Source organism: Pseudorasbora parva, chromosome 2 (assembly GCF_024679245.1).
Source record: "Pseudorasbora parva isolate DD20220531a chromosome 2, ASM2467924v1, whole genome shotgun sequence".
Taxonomy (NCBI): domain Eukaryota; kingdom Metazoa; phylum Chordata; class Actinopteri; order Cypriniformes; family Gobionidae; genus Pseudorasbora; species Pseudorasbora parva.
Genome location: NC_090173.1, coordinates 5,581,153 through 5,601,068, shown reverse-complemented (window position 1 = coordinate 5,601,068; position 19,916 = coordinate 5,581,153). Strand labels below are relative to the sequence as shown.

The following is a 19,916-nucleotide window of genomic DNA, read 5'->3' as shown; positions in this document are numbered from 1 at the left end:
AGGTCGATAAAGGCCTCCGGATCATCCTGTGGCCCCATTTTATGCAGGGGCACATGGACCGGTGCGCTGGTCAGCCCGGCGGCTTCGGTACGAACCTCCCGGTCGATCCAGCTCCGGAACCTCTCGCGGTCCTCTTGCTGGCCTTGGACAATGGCCGCGAAGCGGCGCTCCTGGTCTGCCCGAAGGTCCAGCATGGCTTGATGTTGCTCCTGGTGGAGGGCCGCGAGGGAGGTGATAATATCCGCAAACGGCGAGGTGGAGGGCGTTTGCATGGCGGCGGCGCTGTCCTACTTCCTTCCCGGGTTTCGGCACCAGTGTAATACGTTCGATAAGATAAGGAAGGAAGAGGACACGGGGGTCGGCTGGACTGTTGATGCTTCTCTTTATTTCTTTTAGCAAAGTCAATATCACACTCAGGCGTGTGTTTTCAGTCAAACTCATAAGCAACAATAACTTCCGGTTCACGGCACTTCCGGCTTCCGGGTCAAACTCAGTCTCTCCGTGTTGCGCACCAACAGTCCGACTCTCTCTCTCTCTCGTCTGCGGTTCCACCGATGTTTTATACCCTCTCCGCGCCCATTATTAGTGGAACAAGAGACAGGTGTTATTAATCTGCTTCCAACCCACTCACTTACCGCTCGTCCCGCGGCTCTCTCTCCCGCTGCAGACCTCGCTGAACCACGCCCCCCTCTCCACATTTGTCAATGTCTTATTTTAGTCACAGGAAAAGTGGGCATTGACGAATATTTATGGTCTTCGTTAATGAAATTAACATTGCTAACCAGACTGACTTTATTTCTGTCAGACGTCTACAGAAGCTCTTATTGAGAATCAATAGAAGTTTAGATGTTGACGATTTGTTGAAAATAATAGTCACCATTATGGTGTTCAGTTGGTGTTTTAGTTGGGCTCTTGACCCATGAATTTATAATATCATTTTTACTCTGATTGTTGTAACTGTTTGTTTTGGTGAGAATAGCAAGAGAACATTGATGATGTTGACTTGTTGTTGTTGGTGATGCAGTTATCATCATATAGTGACCTTATTTGATATCCTGAGAGTTATTGATTATAGTAGCCTTGTGACTCTACAGCAGGAGATCCAGCAATGTTTTTATCAGATAAACTGAACAATTTTTAAAATGTCTACATATATTGTTCTTCAGTTTAATAACACATCACACATTAAAGATTTGAATTGGAAGAAAAAACTGACTAATGCACTGATTCTCACATGATTTTCAGGTGCTGATGGTAAAGCAGATGATCAGGAGAATCTAAGGATTGTGCTGATCGGCAGGACAGGAAATGGAAAGAGTGCAACAGGAAACACTATTCTGGGAAGAAAAGAGTTTCACAGCCAATTAAACACAGATTCAGTGACGACTGTGTGTCAGAAGGCAGTTGGTGAAGCTGATGGTCGATCAGTAGCTGTTGTTGATACTCCAGGACTCTTTGACACATCACTGTCAAATGATCAAGTGGTGGAAGAAATAATGAAGTGTGTTTCAATGTCAGCACCTGGACCTCATGTGTTCATCATTGTGTTGAGTTTGGGAAGATTCACAAAGGAAGAATCAGACACTGTAGATCTGATAAAGAAGATCTTTGGTCATAAATCTGCTCAGTTCAGCATCGTTCTGTTCACTAGAGGAGACGATCTTGATGAAGATTCAATAGAGAATTATGTGGAGAGAAGTAACAATCAAGAACTGAAGAAACTGATCAGGGATTGTGGAAACCGATTCCTGGCTTTCAATAACAGAGAAAAACAAGACAAAACTCAAGTGATTCAACTGTTAAAGATGATAGAAGAGGTGAAGAATAGTAATCAGGGTCGATACTTCACTAACAGCATGTTTGAGGAGGCAGAGATGTCCATTAAAAAGAGGATGGAGGAAATACTGCAAGAGAGAGAAAGAGAAATTCAGACTCAACATGAGACATTGAGAGTCAAATATGAGACAGAAATGGAAGAGCTCAAGAAGACACTGGAGGAAGAGAGAAGGAAAGCAGACGAGGAAAGAAAACAAAGAGAGAATGAGTTCAGACAAAAAGAGGAAAAACTGATAAAAGATTTTGAAGAAAAACACAAAATAGAAGAGAAGAAACGAGAGATTGAGAAAAAGAAACGATTAGAAGAAGAAAAACAGCAAAGAGCTGAATATGATGGAAAAATTGTGGAGATGAAGAAAGAGATTGAAAATCAGAGATCACAGTATGAAAAAGAGCAAAAAGAAAGAGAAGAAGAAGATAGAAAGAGAGAAGAGAAATACAGACAAGACCAAGAAAAGATGAAAAATGAACAAAAGCGCATTATAGAAAAGTTACGAATGAAACAAGAAGAGGAAATGAAAAATAAATATTTGGAGGAAAGAAAGAGGATTGAACAAGAAGAGAAGGAAAGACAGGAATGGGAAAGAAGAATAAAAGAGGCTGAAAATGACAGAAAAGAGACTCAAGAGGAAATTAAACGACAGCTGAGAGAATGGGAGGATGAAAAGAAACGACAGACAAGAGAACGAGAGAAAGAAGAAAGAAGGAGAAAAGAGAAACAAGAGGAACAGCTGAGAGAAAAACAAGAAGAACTGGATAAAATGAGAAAGAGATTTGAAAGAGAGAGAGAAGAAGAAAAACAGAAGACAGAGGATGAAAGACAGAAACAGAGAAGAGAGAGAGAAGAAAAAGAGAGAGAATATGAAGACAAGAGACTTGAAATGAAAAGACATTATGAGGAACTGGAGAGAGAGAGAAAAGAGGAGTGGGAGAGAAGAAAACGAGAAGATGATAAGAGACGAGAAGAAGAGAGAAAGACATGGAAGAAAAAGATGAAAAATCTGAAACAAGAGCAAGAAGAAGAGAAAAGGAAAAGAGGAGAAGAAGAGAAGAAGAGAAAAGAAATAGAAAAGAAAGAGAGAGATGAAATGAAACAGAAACATGAAGAGGAAATAAAAGTCATGAAGAAGAAACATGAAGATGAAGCCAGAAAACAAGCAGAAGAACTGAATGATTTCAGAGAGAGAAAGGAGCAGTACGTTCAGGAGCTCAAAGATAAGCTGGAAGAACGTCAAAAACAAGAGAAATTACTGGAAGAACTCTATAAACGCCTGCAAGACCAGAAAGAAAGGGAAATTAAAGAGCTGCAAAAAGAAGTTAAAAATCTCTGTCAAAGCCTACAAGACCAAAAAGAGAAAGAAATAAATGAGTTACAAGAAAAAGCTGAAGCTCTCAATGACCACCTGAAAGACCAGAAAGGAGAACAAATAGAGGCACTACAAGAAGAAGTTAAAAATCTCTGTCAAAGCCTGCAGGACCAGAAAGGAGACAAAATACAAAAGTTAAAAGAAGAAGCTGAAAAACTCCATCAAAGCCTGGAAGACAAGAAACAGGAACATTTAAACGAGCTAGAAAAAGATGCTGAAGAGAGGAAGAAAAAATCTGTCTCATCATGTGTCATTCAGTGATTTTTTTTTTAGTTTAGTTTAGTTTAGTTTTACATCATCTCATCTCTAAAAAATATCTTGGTTCAGTGATAGAGCAGTCCAAACTCAGTCAAGTCGATTCAGGCTGTTTTTGCAAGCGTGTTTGACCCAGTCATAATTTAGAACATCATTAAGCGTCAACATGTGTGCACTGGGAAGTACAGATGAATAGTTACATTTTTTTAACCTAATGCTGTGAACCCAACTAGCAGGGAACGTTCTCAAAACTTTGGCTAACATTCCCTACAAGTAGGGTTAATGTTCTGAAGAAAATATTTGAATGTAATGTTTATTTAAGAATGTTTTCTCATTTAAAAAATATTCCTATAGCGTTAAATGCAAACCAATATATAACATTTTAACTGCAACATTCAACGGATGTTTTAGTAATGTTTCTGAGGAAACAATTTGTACAATGATCTTAAAAAAAACATTCTTCCAGTCTTTCATAACAAATAAAGGAAGAACATTCCCTCCACCACGTTAGGAAACTGTTTTGAGGATATCATTGAGCGATGAGATGTCGAATGTTCTTTATAAATGTTCTTCTAATGTGACGAGTTAACAAAATTAGAACAATTTGCTTGCAACATTTTGAGTATATTTTGGGAATGTTCTTAAATTGAACGTGTTTATAATGATCTTTATAAAACATTGTTACAATGTTTCAATCCGAATCATACTTTAAGTAAAGTGTAGTACTAAATCTTAAGTGTCGGTCTTAAGGTCCTTTCACACCGGACGCGTAACGAAAAAGCATAACGAATAAGCGAATATTTCACGTCAAAACCATTCACAGCAGCCGCGACAAGAATATGCGACATTTCCACTGCATGAAAAGTGGGATTTTCGTCCCCGTAAACGGCCGGAAATCTCCCTGATTTTCGACAATTAACGTCAGTTTACAGCCTGTGAACGTCGCGTTCGTCTGTGCCACATATTGACGGAAACGAACCATGACGTATGTGGAGCTTGCGGAGGCATGCTGGGTAATAAATCGGTAATAAATTAATAAATTTAAACCCCCAAATTATAATAATTTTACACACACACACACATATATTTATATATGTAAAATTATGATTTGCATATAATTTTTTAATTGTATATATTCATATTCATGTGATATGCTATTATGTTTTATATTCATGTCATTGTTATCCTATGGACTACGCTATAACCATCAAGGACATTCATTTATTGAGGAAAGGAAAATATGCCAGGGACTTGCAGTTTATTCAAAGAAAGAGCTTTATTAGAACAAACACAAACACACAACCAAATGCAAAACGTTTGAGATCTGCCCACACAACAATAGGAAGCTCACGAGAAGCCCAAAATCCTACAGCACCATGAAGTCTCTGTTTTCCGCTTCAGAGCTGTAGGTAACTAGCGCCATTCTGTCTGTTTTCAGTCCATTTTTCAGACGTCTGTCGTGCGTTGCCCTGTTCTTTGGAATCGCCTCTAATCTCGATTGCAGCGTGGCACAGAGCTCGGCGAGCTCCTGGCTGGTCAAACAGTCCATCCAGACACCGCGCGAACGATGCCGTCTTCCTCATCAGACATCAGGTCTATGGTAGCGCACTTCCAAAGGCCCACCTCATCCTCAGCTAACACACTCTTTCTTGCTTGTAGCAGCTGTAAAAACAAACAATAAAGACAATCAGTATTGCGCGATGTACTGCGTAAAATGCACCTGAAAAATAGTCACACTGACCAAAAACGGATCTAATCTAATAAATCTGACCCTCTTTCTTCTCAATCGACTCCGAGCTGAACTCTTCACAGCCTCTGCTTGCGATGCAAGAACTGGATGTTTGTACCTGAAGCTCCTGCGTACTGTCTAACAATTAAATGAGTGTTATGACGAAGTTGTGAAGACGGCGTACTGCTTCCTGTAAAATGACCAGAAAAAGAAAACACTTTTATAAAGCAACTTACATTTGTTCTTTTACAAGGCTAATTTCAGCTTGTGCTACTTAAAAAGCTTTGCTTTAGGTTACTTTAGCTTAGATAACAGTCTTACCGCAATCTTAGGACTGGTCTTCTCTTAGGCACTCGTCTTCTCTTCTTAAAGTTAGTATCTTCCACACAGTTTTTCGACTCCAAAGCAAGCAACCTATCGTCTATGGACAGCAACCTGGAGATTACTAAAGTTAACTGCTCATTAAAATCGGCAGCCCAATGATAGCATTCAGCTGTTTCTTCCCGCCGGTCTGCTGACTGGCTGAAAGGGGTTGATCGCGTCCATGCAGAGGAGTTGAAGGGGAAACGCCGTCCAGCCATTGTAGATCACAAAACCGCAAAGTAGGAAAAACACAGGGAATGGAGGAAAAGGTTTGAGTACAGGAGTGAATACGTCTGTTTATGCTCGTCTTGCAACTACTGCTGTATCAGTCGTCATGTCCATTCCCTTGCACGTGATTGGACGGGGGCTAGAAAGCTCGTCGGGCTCCTCCAATCACATGTGAGGTCATGGGCATGATGGAAGAACTCAGAGCTCGCATGTTTATGAAATAAAGCACAGTGTGCCTATAAAACTAGTTTTAAAATATTTTCATACTTAAATAGCCATAATAATGATGGTCTTTTCACTCTAAAATGGACATATTCATGCGCTAAGTATGGCCGTTTGAGGTGATGAGTATGGGCATTGCGTGAGTTTTAAATGTGTACTTAACATTTCCATAGGATGAGTATGTGACTGAAGAGGAGGAAAGCCTTGCTAAGAAGCAGAGTGAAGCAATAACAATTAGTTAATGAACTAATAAAATAATAAAACAAAGATTAAATTAAGATGTTAACAATATATATATATATTCATCAAAATTTCCATCGCATGAAGACAGTTGGTTATGGCTTAAGTGTACATACACAGGTACATACACAGGTGGGTAATAACTGGATATGTGTCACAAATATTACATCCATGCATTCAGCAGCCCAATTAAATACCTGTCTGTCATTAATATTAATAAAACCACTACAGATGTTAAATAAATGTATACATATAAAATAAATATGTATTAGTATCTGAATTTTTATTTTATTTTTAATAACTATTGTTTTTGTAATTTGCTTAGGGTATTTTTTAAATTATATATATATATATATATATATATATATATATATATATATATATATATATATGTAGTGCCGTTAAAATTAATTCGTGTTAACACGTTAATTTTGACAGGCAATGATATATGATATATAAAGTTTGCTGATGTATGACGCCGCTTATTAGCAGGAGACCGCAATGATTGGTCAAAGTTGCGGTGATTGGTCAAAATTGGTCATAAATTAATTTATTAACACACAATAAATAATCTAGAATACTTTCATCAAATATATAAATTCAAGCTTAAGTTTAAGATTTTACAATTAAGCTATACTGAGCCTGATCTATCTAAGAGATTTTCTTAGAAGGAAGTTAATACCTTTTAGAAAAATGTCACATGGGTTAAAACTCCTGCTACCCTGATTTGCATTTGTATAGCTCACAGCATGTTCATTTACATGTTAAAGCCTCCCCTGGAGTTAAGGGAAGGGGGGTCTTGGGGGGGACAACTGCCAAGCAAGGCCCACGTCAATTTCTGACAATTCACGGCAGTTTTCGGTGTCGCCTGCAAACTGCCGTGTACAGTCGTAAACCTGATCTTCCACGACAATCTACAGTGCCGCTTACTGACGAAAATCCCACTTTTCATGCAGTGTTCAGAGCTCCAACATACCAAAACATTCGCTGCGACAGCTGAGAAAACACGGACACTTCATCATTCAGTGAAGACGAGCTTTTCATTTTATTTAAAGGACCTCATTTATTTCGGCTGAATCGTACTAGAGTTCAGTTCTTCTTTGGGGTGGTTCGTCTGGTCAGGTGTGAAAGCAGCAATTGGACTAGGGTGGGCACCAAAAGCGGACCAAACAAGACCAACTGCAAAAGTATTGATCATTTTGGACTAAACCAGCTGCCATAGTCAGCTGCGCTGACATTGTGTGCATGGCATTATTACCTGATAAATAATTGGCAATATTTTCAGAAGATGAGCATGTTAGATTTAAGAATAATTAATGCAGGCCTCCGCTTGGAGTGACGAGTGATGCACACTCGCCGTTTACAGTGCATTAGAGCGTTGTTTTCAAGTTAAAGCCGCGCTTCATTATAGACATTTATTAGTAGTAATAGGATTCACCTTATGACAAAAAGATTTATGGCTTTGACCTTTTGACCTTTTGCCCGATTGAACTTCCAGGGGTCACGGTCATGGGGGGGTTTCCGGTATGATTTATGACGTGACCTTTTGACCTTCCGGGGGTTATGGGGATTACGGGTATAATTTATGACGTGCCCTTTGCCCTTCCGGGGTTGATGGGGATTACCGGTGTAATATATAATGTTTTTGACAGATGTTTTTATCCTTTGAAGTGGGTATGATAAAGTTTTTATCCTTTGAAGAGGGTATAATATATGATGTTTTGAAGTCGTTAATAATATATGAAGTCGTTAATAATGATAATATATGTTGTTTTTTATCCTTTGAAGAGGATATGATATATATTTGTGACGGAAAGTTTTATCCTTTGAAGTTCGGGCTATCAGGACCCTCCTCCTCCTCCTCATACCGTATTATCATGCTGTACTGTGAAGTGTATCTCACACAAGCCTTCTCTGTTAAGTCTTATATGTTTTTTAAAATAATATAAACGAAAATCTACCCCGCAAAAGTTGAATGTTTATAAAATAGTTTAATAAAAAACAATAATGAACCAACCATTTTAGTTTTAAATAAAATGGAGTAAATTAGCAAATTGTATCAAAAGTGTTTATAGATTCAAAGTAAAAAAAAAAAAAAAAAAAAAAACACTACTTATAAAGCAATACAATGTATGAAACGGTTCACACAAAATCATTTAGAGATATTATTTAGCAATATTTAGTGAACCTGCATCTAACATTCCACATCTTTTAAAAACAAACTTCCCTTACCATGTAGGCATCCTATTTCCTGAATGTCTCCCGAAGCAGCCTCTCTTACCCATGGGTCGGGTGTGTGCGTTTGCAATCCTGACAGCTTGTTGTTTTTAATATCTATACCGCTTCAGATCTCACCTAAAATACGGACTCGTTCTACCCTTTTGAAACGTAGCTCATCCATGGTTGTCGGGGGTGTGTGACAGTATGCCGTGAAATATGCTACACTGTATCACAGGTCACAACACGCTAGTGACCTGTGAGGCAAAAATTCATGGGGCAATGATGCCATCTATTGGACACAGAGGCGTATTTTTCCTACAATATATGCCGGCTTCTATATAAATAGAACTGTCTGCGTGTCTGGGAAAACCATAGATATTTTGGAGATACCATCAAAATCATTTAGAGATATTTAGACAGTCTGCATCTAACATGGCACATCTTTTTTAAAAAACATAGTTTCTTAACACGCATCCGAATGTCTCCGAAGCGGCCTCTCTCACCCGTGGGATGTGGTGTGTGCGTGTGTATTGCGACAGTTGCTAGCCGTAAATATCTGCACCGCTTCAGATCCCTGGTAATATACGAGCCAATTATCCCATTTTGAAACGTAGCTCATCCACGGGTGTTGGGGGTGTCTGACAGCAAGCCGTGTAAGGCCCCACAGGTCGTGACCTGTGAGACGAAAATTCATAGTGCAATGACGCCATCTATTGGACGCGGCGGTGTATTTTTTCCTACAAAACACCTTGTCTACCATATAAATAAAGCTGTCTGGCTGTCCGGGAAAACCATTGATATTATTTTGGAGATACCATCACGGCTCGTCATCCCTCTCAGCAAAAATGCAAAACGGTATGTATTTTTTTTCTTTATATTTAATGCTATAATGCTTTGAACATACAATTTGGTTATTAACATGTTTTATCTGTTATAAGTATAATCAGCCTTATTGCTTTAACCGTCGTTCTACTGCTATAATGGTTTATTTGTGGATTTCAAGCATGCATTGATGGTCTGATGTTTTTTTCTGCGACATACTCGCTTTAAATCCATATCAGTTTAATATAAATGTTGTGTGGATTGTTCTACTGCTATAACGGTTTATTTGTGGATTTCAAGCATGCATTGATGGTCTGTAACATACTCTCTTTAAATCCATATCAGTTTAATAAAAATGTACTACCGCTATGACGTTTTAAAACATATTTTGTGACAGCCGCAACTTATTAATGTAGATTGTAAATCTGATTGTAATTAGATTTCATTTTAAAAAATATATCAAAAAGACATATTCTGGCCACACTATTTGTTTTTTTAAATCCGTACGTGGTGCGACCGTTCGGTTAGGTTGTTCTATCCGCTTAAATCTTATATCAAATTAGTTTTTTACCAGTACGTGATTATAATGGACTTTTATTATGAAAACGTCGGTCTAACAGGAAGCGGCCGATAGCCGCTTAGCAGCTATGCTGCGATTATCTATTCTATTTATGTTTTTTTAATTCTGCTTACGCTAAATCGTTATTCACCGTCGCGTTATCTTTGTTTTTTATTAAGGCGGCATAGCGTTACTGTTTACCCTCGTGGTTATGAAGCACGGCCCCTGTTAGGAAAAAACTTGGTTTAGCTTAGCGGCGCGTGCTACATTGCTAACAGCTCTTAAACCTTATGATATCCTCTAGCAAAAGTAGTTTTGATGTTTATCCGGTTCACAAGGGTGATCGATCTGTTTTTTGATATATCTACGGTATATTTTAAAAAACATAAAATCATGTTTTAGTCGCCGTCTTAAACGCCTACGGCTCTCCGGCGCCACCGGCCGTCCCGGAGTTAAAACTATATCCGGTAATGGTGAAATTGCGCACCCTACCGTGCCGGAGTGATATAACACACCACATCGCTGATACGGGCGACAGCCGGCTCTCCAGCGCCACCCACTCCCCCGGAGTTAAAACTATATCCGGTTATGGTGAAATTGCTCACCCTAGTGCGTCGGAGTGATATAACATTCTGAAAATAATGTTTTATTTCAGGATTCAGCCATTATACGTCATCTATCTGTAGGCGGGTCGTCAAACAGGCGTATAAAACGACTCACAATTGTTTTCCATTCATAACAGAGGTTTTTCCCGGCAGGTTTGGATATTGAAACCTAGCAGCGATCTTTTTTCTATTCATTCATAAATTATAAAACGATCTTATTTAAATTTTCTTGCTCTCTTTAATTATTTATTTATTTTTATTTACAGCGACCGCTCAGACGATCAACGCGGACAGCACTGCGGACGGTAAAATAAAACCGTAGCAGCTATATTTTTATGTATATATTTATCTCTCAATGTTCTATGAGAAAACAACCGTATTTATTTATTTATTTTAGATTTCATTTATTTTCTAACTCAACCAGACTTCCCGCTGGTCGACCTCACTGGAGAAGACGATGAAGAGGAGACCGTCAGCGTAACAGATAGCCAAGACGGACCAGACCCTGCACCGCCGCAGCACACTGAGAATCAAGTAGTCCCTACCACATCGAGTTTAGACCAGACCTCTGAACCTAGCGACGAGCCTTTGAGAAAGAAGGTCAGAGAATCGCTTTGCCCTCCTCCCCCGCAGAACAGTCCGGCGCTGAGTTGTGTCAGTCTATTTCCCGACGGTGAGATTAGCTACATTATTTTATTTAAACTCAATTTCTACTATTCCATTAAGTTTTTTTGTTATATTTCTACATGGCAGGGCCTGGTGGAAGTACCGACGACGCGGCTAACTGGAATACGCCTCAACGTGCCGCTTGGGTCAGTAGTTCTTGGACGAGCTCAAACGCCGGTCATACCCCATATCCTTTTCAGTCGCCATCGGAACAAGACATCGAAGTCCAAGAGGCGTCGCCTGTGCCTAGCCCCGCTGACACCCCACACACTGATACACCTTCTATAGAGACATTAGGTCAACAGTTTAGCAGCAGCCATGAGGCTATAAACAGGAGATTGATTGAGCTGAGTAGCGAGTCACGCGACACAAACAGGAGATTGATTGAGCAGAGTAGTGAGTTGCGTGACGCAAACAGGAGATTGATTGAGCTGAGTAGTGAGTTGCGCGACACTCGACGTAGATTAGATGCATGCGGGAGTGAGGTTCGAGCCTCACGTCTCGAGACGCGCCGCCATGATGATTTCATTCGAAATATGTACTGCGAAATATTTCGCTGTATCCATACCATGAAATCAATCCTGGATGTGGAATCCGATAGAAGGGGTCGACAGTTAGCCCAATACCACCGTGAATTGGTACTTATGTTTCATCATCTTATTCACGTCCTCATAGATACAATGGATGAGTAAACTTTTACATGTAATCCATTAAACTTTTATACCTTAGTTGTTTTTCTTTAGCCAACATGTATTGATTTTATATACCATCTATTTTTCTACATATATACTCTATGATATTTCATATATGCTTTTTTATATTTTCTACATATATACTCTATGATATTCCATGTATGCTTTTTTATATTCTATGATATTTCATGTATGCTTTTTATATTTTTTCTACCTATACCCTATAATATTGTTATATTTCATGTATGTTTTTCATATTTTTCTACATATGGTCTATGATATTTCATGTATGCATTCCACATATACTCTATGATTGTGAGATATTTCATGTTTTAGTCTGAAATCTAAAATGGATGGATCAAAAAGCTTTTGCGCAGACGACGCAGAACTGTCACCAGACGAGATTGATATGCTAAGTATACTACCGGATGATCTTTTAACACCTACAGATTCTTTAGAACAGTATTTGTTTAATCTAGATTTCCCATCAACCTCGACCGATTTGGATCTTTTTGAATTAGCCGTAAATTCAAACGTGAATTTGTACGATCATGCCCTAAGCATAGACAATAATCCTGTTGTACAATACGGGGCTGTTTTAAATAATCAACTACCAACGCGTACTGACGACGACATTACAGAACAGCCTGTCGCCGATGATAATTCACAATCGTCGACCGGGGGAGTGAGACCAGCTTCAGGTAATGTCAATGCTCTACTTGTGACTGACCCTGCCGTACAGACTCGATTAAGCAGTACGGACGTTGATACGCTGATTCGAGAAGGAGGGTTCGTTAACGGTTATCATGTTTTACCACGACCTCGTTTCAATAGCGTGTCGTTGAGAAGAAGCATGAATCTGAGAGAGATTAACTCTACAGATTTGGCCTCTTATCACACCCGCTTACACGACTTGCTGAGCGAGATCGTCGGCTTTGCTAGAGAAATCGGTAGCGACGCTCCCGTGATCAATATGACCATGTCCGCACCCGCTCTACAAACACCCGTCAGCGGTGTTTTAACATCGGGTAATGATTACAACGTGGATTTACTAATGGAACAATTTGAAAAAGTTTTACAGAGCAACGATCGGTTATTATCGGACGACGTCGTCGAGATCGACGCCACCGTAGCCATGAATAGACAAGGAGGGGGTCGTCGTAAACTTACAGATTTAGCCGTCCATCAGGTCATCAAAAAGAAAAAGAGCGCCTTATTTTGCCCCATAAATTTATCAAATAATTTATGCTTTTCTATTTGTCTCGCTCGTTTTCTTAACCCTCAACTACCCGAGAACGAGTTAGAAAAACTGGCTACATCCATCCAAAACGCCGTTGGCTTCTCAATCCACAACCCAATCGCTCTTAGTGACATAGCTGTGTTTGAACGAGCGCTAGGCATTAAAATTGTCGTATTTCACAGATCGAACGCCATGATCTTAGAAACGTACAAAACCTGTGATGAACCACACCCCAAAACGGTGTTCCTGTATCTGGATAACAATCATTACTACATGATATTGAGTCTGGCCAGTTTCTTAGGGTCGCAATACGTCTGTCAATTTTGTTACAAAAGTTACACCAGCCCCAGAACCCATCGATGTAAACACGCCTGTAATATCTGTTTTGACGTTGATTGTCATAGGTTTCCTAAAAGAACCATACATTGTCCCGATTGCTCGCGTTACTGTAAATCGAGCTATTGCTTCGAAATGCATAAAAAAAACTCACCTCCCGGTCAGGAATACCCCGCCTGCGATATCATAAAATACTGTAAACTATGCTGCAAACGTTACGACGTTAAACAGGGGGACAAGGCTACAAACCACAAATGTAGCCCTGACAAATGCGTCCATTGTCGAGAGGAACTGGCGGATGGTGGGGTGCATCAATGTTTCATACAACCCCTAGTGCCTAAGGAAAAATGCGAGAAATACATTTTCTACGATTTTGAAACGCGTTACGAAAACGGTAGACACGTGGCAAATTTTGTTTGCGCGATCACATTCAAAGGCCAGAAATTTACGGCTGAGGGTACCGACTGCATCGCTAAGCTAATCGACCGCTTCAGACAACCCCGATATAACGGGTACTGCTTCATAGCTCATTACGCATCCAGATTCGACGCCTTTCTAATTCTCGAGTATTTTTGCAATGCCGGGATCGGGATTGAGATCATAATGCAAGGCTGTAAAATTATTTTCATGTACGACGAGTCCTTTGCCCAGCGGTATATCGATAGCTATGCATTTTTTCCAATGGCGTTAGCAAAAATGCCCGCGGCGCTAGACTTAGAAACGATGACTGGAAAAACATACTTTCCGCACATGTTTAACATCGCTGAAAACGCTAACTACGTCGGACCTTACCCCGACAAAAAGTTCTACAACTACGATAACATGTCGGATAAAGACCGCGAAAAGTTCGACGCGTGGTACAGCACAGTTCAGGGCGAACGGTTTGACTTTAGGCAAGAACTGTACACGTACGGCGTTAACGACGTCGTCTTATTACGCGAAGGCTGTATGAAATACCGCGAGGCGTTCATAGAATGCGCCAAACTCGACCCTTTTGCATTCACGACGATCGCCAGTTGTTCAATGGGGGTCTTCAAAACGCATTATCTCGACAGAAACACGCTCGCTCTCACGCATAACAAAGCGTACATCCGTCAGAATAAGTGCTACTCAAACGGAACGATCGAATGGCTCGAGTACGTTAAGAAAATTCGAAAAGCAGACGTTCACCACGCTGTAAACCACGGCGAAGTTTCGATCGGTAAGTACTTTTTAGACGGCTACTATGAGCAGGACGGTGTGAGGCACGGGTTAGAATACGCGGGGTGCGTCTTCCACGGGCACTGCTGTCGCTTTGAACCTCATCCGACACACCCCTTGTCGGGAGTACCCTACGGGGTTCTCAGGAGACAGTTTGACGATAAGGTTGAAATTCTGCAGAATGCGTACGGTTTGCAAATCGAGGTTCTTTGGGAATGCGAATGGAACGCCATGAAAAAGACCGACCCCTCTGTGATAGAATTTATGGCTAATTATTCTGCCCCAGAGAGACTGAGACCTCGAGAGGCGTTGTTTGGTGGGCGCACTAACGCTTATAAGCTCTATCACAAAGCGAGCGGGGACGAGAAAATACGGTACCTTGATTTCACTTCGTTATATCCTTACTGTCAGGCTACGAAAAGCTACCCGATCGAACACCCGCAGATCATTTTTAATGATTTTGAACCGATTGAAAATTATTACGGGCTTATCAAAGCAACCGTGTGCCCTCCCCGCAAATTACTGCACCCGGTCCTCCCTTACAGATGTCAGGGAAAACTGATGTTTCCGTTGTGCAGAACCTGCGCTCACGATCAAAACCAGACCACAAGCTGTACCCACACGAATGAGGAAAGAGCGCTGTCGGGTTGTTGGGTATCTATAGAGCTTTTAAAAGCCGTCGAGAAGGGCTATGTGATAGCCAAGATCGACGAGGTTTGGCATTTTCCGCAGCGGTCAGACACGTTGTTTGACGGATATGTAAAAACGTTTCTACGTTTGAAACAACAAGCGTCGGGCTACCCGTCGAACGTTGTCACGGACGCTGAGAAAGAGACCTACATACGTGAGTATTTTGAAAAAGAGGGGATTCGACTCGACCCCGAAAAGATCAAGTACAACGCTGCCCAGAGGGCTATCACTAAATTAATTCTGAATAGTTTGTGGGGACGATTCTCTTTAAGACCGAACTTACCTCAAACGACTCTGGTGAGCGACCCCGAAGTTTTCACCAGAATCGTTTTCGGTAATACCGACACGTTGTCCTATTTCTCATTCGTCTCAGACGACGTGGCGCTCGTCCAGCATAAGCCGCTCAAAGACGATGTTTGTAAGGCTCGCGATGTTAACGTGTTTATAGGCGCGTTCACTACCGCGCACGCGCAACTGGAATTGTACGCATTGATGGACCGACTCGGCGACCGTCTACTATACTCGGACACAGACAGCGTCATATTCGTGTCTAGGCCCGGCGACTGGGAGCCGCCTCTCGGGGATCATTTGGGCGAACTGACTAGCGAAATCGAATATGACGATTTTATCACCGAGTTTTGTTCCAGCGGTCCGAAATCTTATGGCTTTCGCACGTGCAAAGGTACGGTGTGTATGAAAGCGAAGGGTATAACGCTGAATGCTAAAAATTCCCAAACCATCCGTCTGGAATCCCTGATCGGTCTGGTTGACAGTTATGTGACGTCGCCTAATAGTGGCGAATACATCCTAGCTCAAACGGAAAACATTGTGAGGAATAAAAAGACTCTCACATTGCACAACAAATCAGTCGTTAAAAGGTTTAAGGTGGTGTATAATAAACGCAGGCTTTTGCCCGATTACACCACACTTCCTTATGGCTACTGATCAGATGACGCACGGACGACCGCAGGATGTTTCCGATTATTTTGATTTCAGACTACAACATCCATTCAGTTCTGTTTTAAGTGGACCGTCAAATTCTGGAAAATCTTATTTTGTAAAACTTTTGTTGGAAAAAGGCTTGAATGTAATTTCCAAGAAAATTGAAAACATTGTATGGTTGTATGATTGTTGGCAACCTTTGTATGATGATGTACTGAAATTGTATGACATTAAATTTGTGCACGGAATACCGGAGAGTCTGAATGATGATGATTTGCTACCTGTCACTAAAACAAATCTTCTCATCGTGGATGATTTGATGGAGCAGGCCAGTGGTAACTCCGAGCTTCAAAGGGTATTTGTGAATTTCGTTCATCATCGAAATTTAAGTTGTGTTTACATAGTGCAAAATGCGTTTGTACAGGGTAAATTCAGCCGAACCATTAGTTTAAACACCAATTATATGATTCTGTTTAAAAACCCTCGGGATGTCAACCAAGTAGCGCTGCTAGCGCGTCAAATGTACCCCGGAAACACAAAATACTTCATGGAGTGCTATCACGACGCGGTCAACCGACCTTTTGGCTACTTAATGATAGACTATAAAGCAAAAACTCCCGAGCAGTACCGTCTCAGAACAGGATTGCTTTCCGACCGTCAAGTGGTTTATATCCCGAAAAAAAGAAGAACGTGATCAACATGTCAGCCAGACTTTGTAAACATCTCCCTGTGTTAAAGCTACTACATAAAGCTTCTCCAAAACAACGACGACTTATTTTACAATCGGCGTCCGACGAGTTCATTTTATCCCTGTGTGAAGTGGCTCTTAACATTCTCTACGGAACGATTCCGGTCAATCGTCAACAGTACAGAAAACTGAAAAAGAGAAAAGCCGAAATTAAATTTGTCGCCGATAAAAAAATAGGCATAGAGGCCAAGAAACGAGTCATCAACCAGAAGGGCGGATTCCTTTTGCCGCTCCTGAGCGTCGCCATACCATTTCTTTCGAGCTTGATAGCAAATAGATAGGATGGAGTATGCGGAGAAGATGTATTTAGTCCCGCAACATCAATTGGATAGGATGAAAACTGAAAACCCCCGCGAGAGTATTCAACAGACGGTGGAAAACGAATTGGACGGATCCATGAGAAATATTTTACTCCGCACTGATTTGAGCCCTTACGAAAAAGCAAAGCTTTACGCCAATACCCTAAGCAGGTTTTTGAACGTCGTTAAACAAGGCGATCGTGAGGCCGGTGTTTTAACGCTCACCCTACCGGACCCCCCTAATAAAGACGAGCTACCGACTACCACAGCCGTTGAAGATGACGGTGCCGATGTGCACGTGATGGATGAAGTTCTGAAGAATGTGCCTTCGAGAAGTGTGAAAAACAGCAGATACATATTAGACAAGATGTCTAAAGCTAAAGAACTAAGTGCGTGGAACGAATCGGGTGAGTTTGTGTTCAGGGGTAAAGCCGTGAAAGGCTCGCACATGCTCGATTTATTAAAAAACATTACAGCTCCGCAAAAGGTTCGGGATAACAGGAGACCTATAGGATGGTCGGAGTTTCTACGCGCCTTTGCAGAATTAAACATTCCTTTTTCTACGGTGCCGAATCAACAGGTGAGGGGTGCAATTCAGTCTCTAAAGAGTAAACCCGACTCCCCCACACAAACCCTTGCCAGACCTTCTAAAAGAGGACGAAAATATTCACGCTCTGTGTTTCCAGAGCCCGAAGACTCCGTGTTTAAATCCCCAACTATCGATCGAAGACAATGGTTGGAATTTTAACGAACCGTTCTATTTTGTATCCATTGTATGATTCAATAAAAAAGACTATCAAATATAATAGTTTTAAGATTTTTATTTATATGCCAAACATGTCTGCACACAGTGAAGGCAGGAAAACATTTCATTATTACAAACATACGGTCTTAATCTCCTCACAAAAAGGGACACCATTTTATCATTTTTTATGTAATCATCGGTGTATAGTTTCATCACATGGTTATAGTCACATCCTCTGGCTAAATGATATAGAAAAAACACACAGTGCTGACCGCAGGTATCCGATGAATAATCCTGGACGCGTCTGTCGGAATATAATACCGCGGAGTCATTGGCTGTTAGAAAGTTATTGATGGTGATTGGAAACCTCTGGCTTTTGGGCGGGTTGCCGAAGCTGTCGAAAAAACATGTGGGTCCTTCCTCGCTTAAATAAACCGCGATCCAATGCTCGCCCGGTAACCAGGAAGGGTGGGTGTTAATGATCGCCATTGACGGTAAGATCCTTAGGGTTTTTTTGGGTAGTTGATCGCTCGGTAGAACCCCGAGAAAATGAGTCCCGCATGTGATTTTATCCATGACGGCCGTGAGTTGCAGCGTGTTCATCTCAATAGTAGTCTATCAGCACTTGACGTCTGTTAGATACTTCAATGATGGAGTCGAATACCGCGTAAATGATTAAATTAATGGTATTCGGCAGCGGTTGTCTGAAACGAGCTTCGACTCTGATATTCCCGGACTTGATTAGCGAAACGTGCTGACCGCACTCTTCGTCGGGTGTGAGGTTAAATGCGTAAAGCGTGTATCCGTTCAGGAAATCATTCCTGCCGATAGCGAGCGGTTGATCTTTAAGATGTCTCCCGGTCGCCATCACCAGCTGATAATATTCCCGTACCGCCATTCCATCGCTGAAATTGGGCTGAAGAGGCTTCGTGGGGACCTGCTGTCCGTCAAGGTACACCGCTAAAAATTCTAAGTTATAATGATGAAAGGCGAATGGATTTTTCGTGTAGGAACCGGTGAAGGCGTCGTTGTCGACCATACCTATGACGATAGACTTGGGTAGCGTTCCTAAAAACAGATTTTCTTGATTCGAAACACGAGCCCCTGCGGGTATGGAGAATGATTTTAGACTGACCCTATCGACGGGGTACTTTGCCGTTGTCGAGAGTAGTGTCTGGGCGTGTGCCAGTCTCACCGGCGGTGATACAGAAACTTTCTTGACAAATAGGGATGCAGCCACTATATTTAATTTGTAAGCCACGTCGTCGGACCTCATCAGACAGAATTCATCTTTTGCTCTAATAAATCTTATCTTAATGTCAACCCCGTTTATCAAAAGTTTCTCCTGGAAGAATATATCGCTGTGTATGGGCACAAGGAGTTCCACCTCCTTGCTTTCGCTGGTGTAGCTCGATCTCTTTGTCAGCCCCTCGTTATTGCCTGCGGGGTCGTGGACATTCATCTGACCCGCGGTGTCCTTGTAAAACAAGCCGGAGGCGAAAATAGATTCCAGAGTATCTTTGCCGTAGTTGATCAGACTTTCTATGATGCAGCGATAAGGATAGGTGCTCGAACTTTGAGATATCAGACGATCGCCCAGGGTTACGTCGACTTGTGAAAATATGGTGGCTCCGGGGTAGTTGATCAGCCCTACCTTCGCCGGGTGTGCAATCACATCACCGTTAGGTTTCGTGATTTTCACCCGTAGATAGAGCATGGTGTTGTTGAGATCCAAATAATCATCGCCGTTGCCCGCGATAAAAAATTCCAACGGAGCGGAGTCGGATATGGCCGATAAAGGGGCCACTTCTAAATAGCCATTTTTCTCAATAACGGTCTGCGTCATCGGGACCGTAAATAAGTCCAGCTCCGACTTGATGCATTCTCCCGACATGCGATGCAGTAACGCCAT

General features: G+C 41.4%; 3 protein-coding genes across 3 annotated transcripts in view; 2 read left to right on the top strand and 1 right to left on the bottom strand.

Annotated features, from left to right (window-relative positions):
- The window catches only part of LOC137048235 (GTPase IMAP family member 8-like), a 32,070-nt gene extending 28,606 nt beyond the window's left edge, over window positions 1-3,464 (top strand). Inside the window, exon 4 of the mRNA XM_067426306.1 lies at window positions 1,246-3,464. Coding sequence (XP_067282407.1) covers window positions 1,246-3,464 — 2,219 coding nt within the window. The remainder of the gene's footprint in view (window positions 1-1,245) is intronic.
- Window positions 3,465-10,311: 6,847 nt separating this feature from the next.
- LOC137048230 (uncharacterized) lies at window positions 10,312-14,122 on the top strand. The gene is made up of 4 exons (XM_067426293.1): window positions 10,312-10,432; window positions 10,713-10,751; window positions 10,871-11,119; window positions 11,200-14,122. The coding sequence occupies exons 1-4, from the start codon at window positions 10,312-10,314 to the stop codon at window positions 11,802-11,804; spliced, it is 1,014 nt and encodes a 337-aa protein (XP_067282394.1). The 3' UTR covers window positions 11,805-14,122.
- Window positions 14,123-18,608: 4,486 nt separating this feature from the next.
- Window positions 18,609-19,916, bottom strand: LOC137048219 (uncharacterized protein F54H12.2-like). Its single transcript, XM_067426282.1, has one exon. The coding sequence runs from the start codon at window positions 19,914-19,916 to the stop codon at window positions 18,609-18,611; it is 1,308 nt and encodes a 435-aa protein (XP_067282383.1).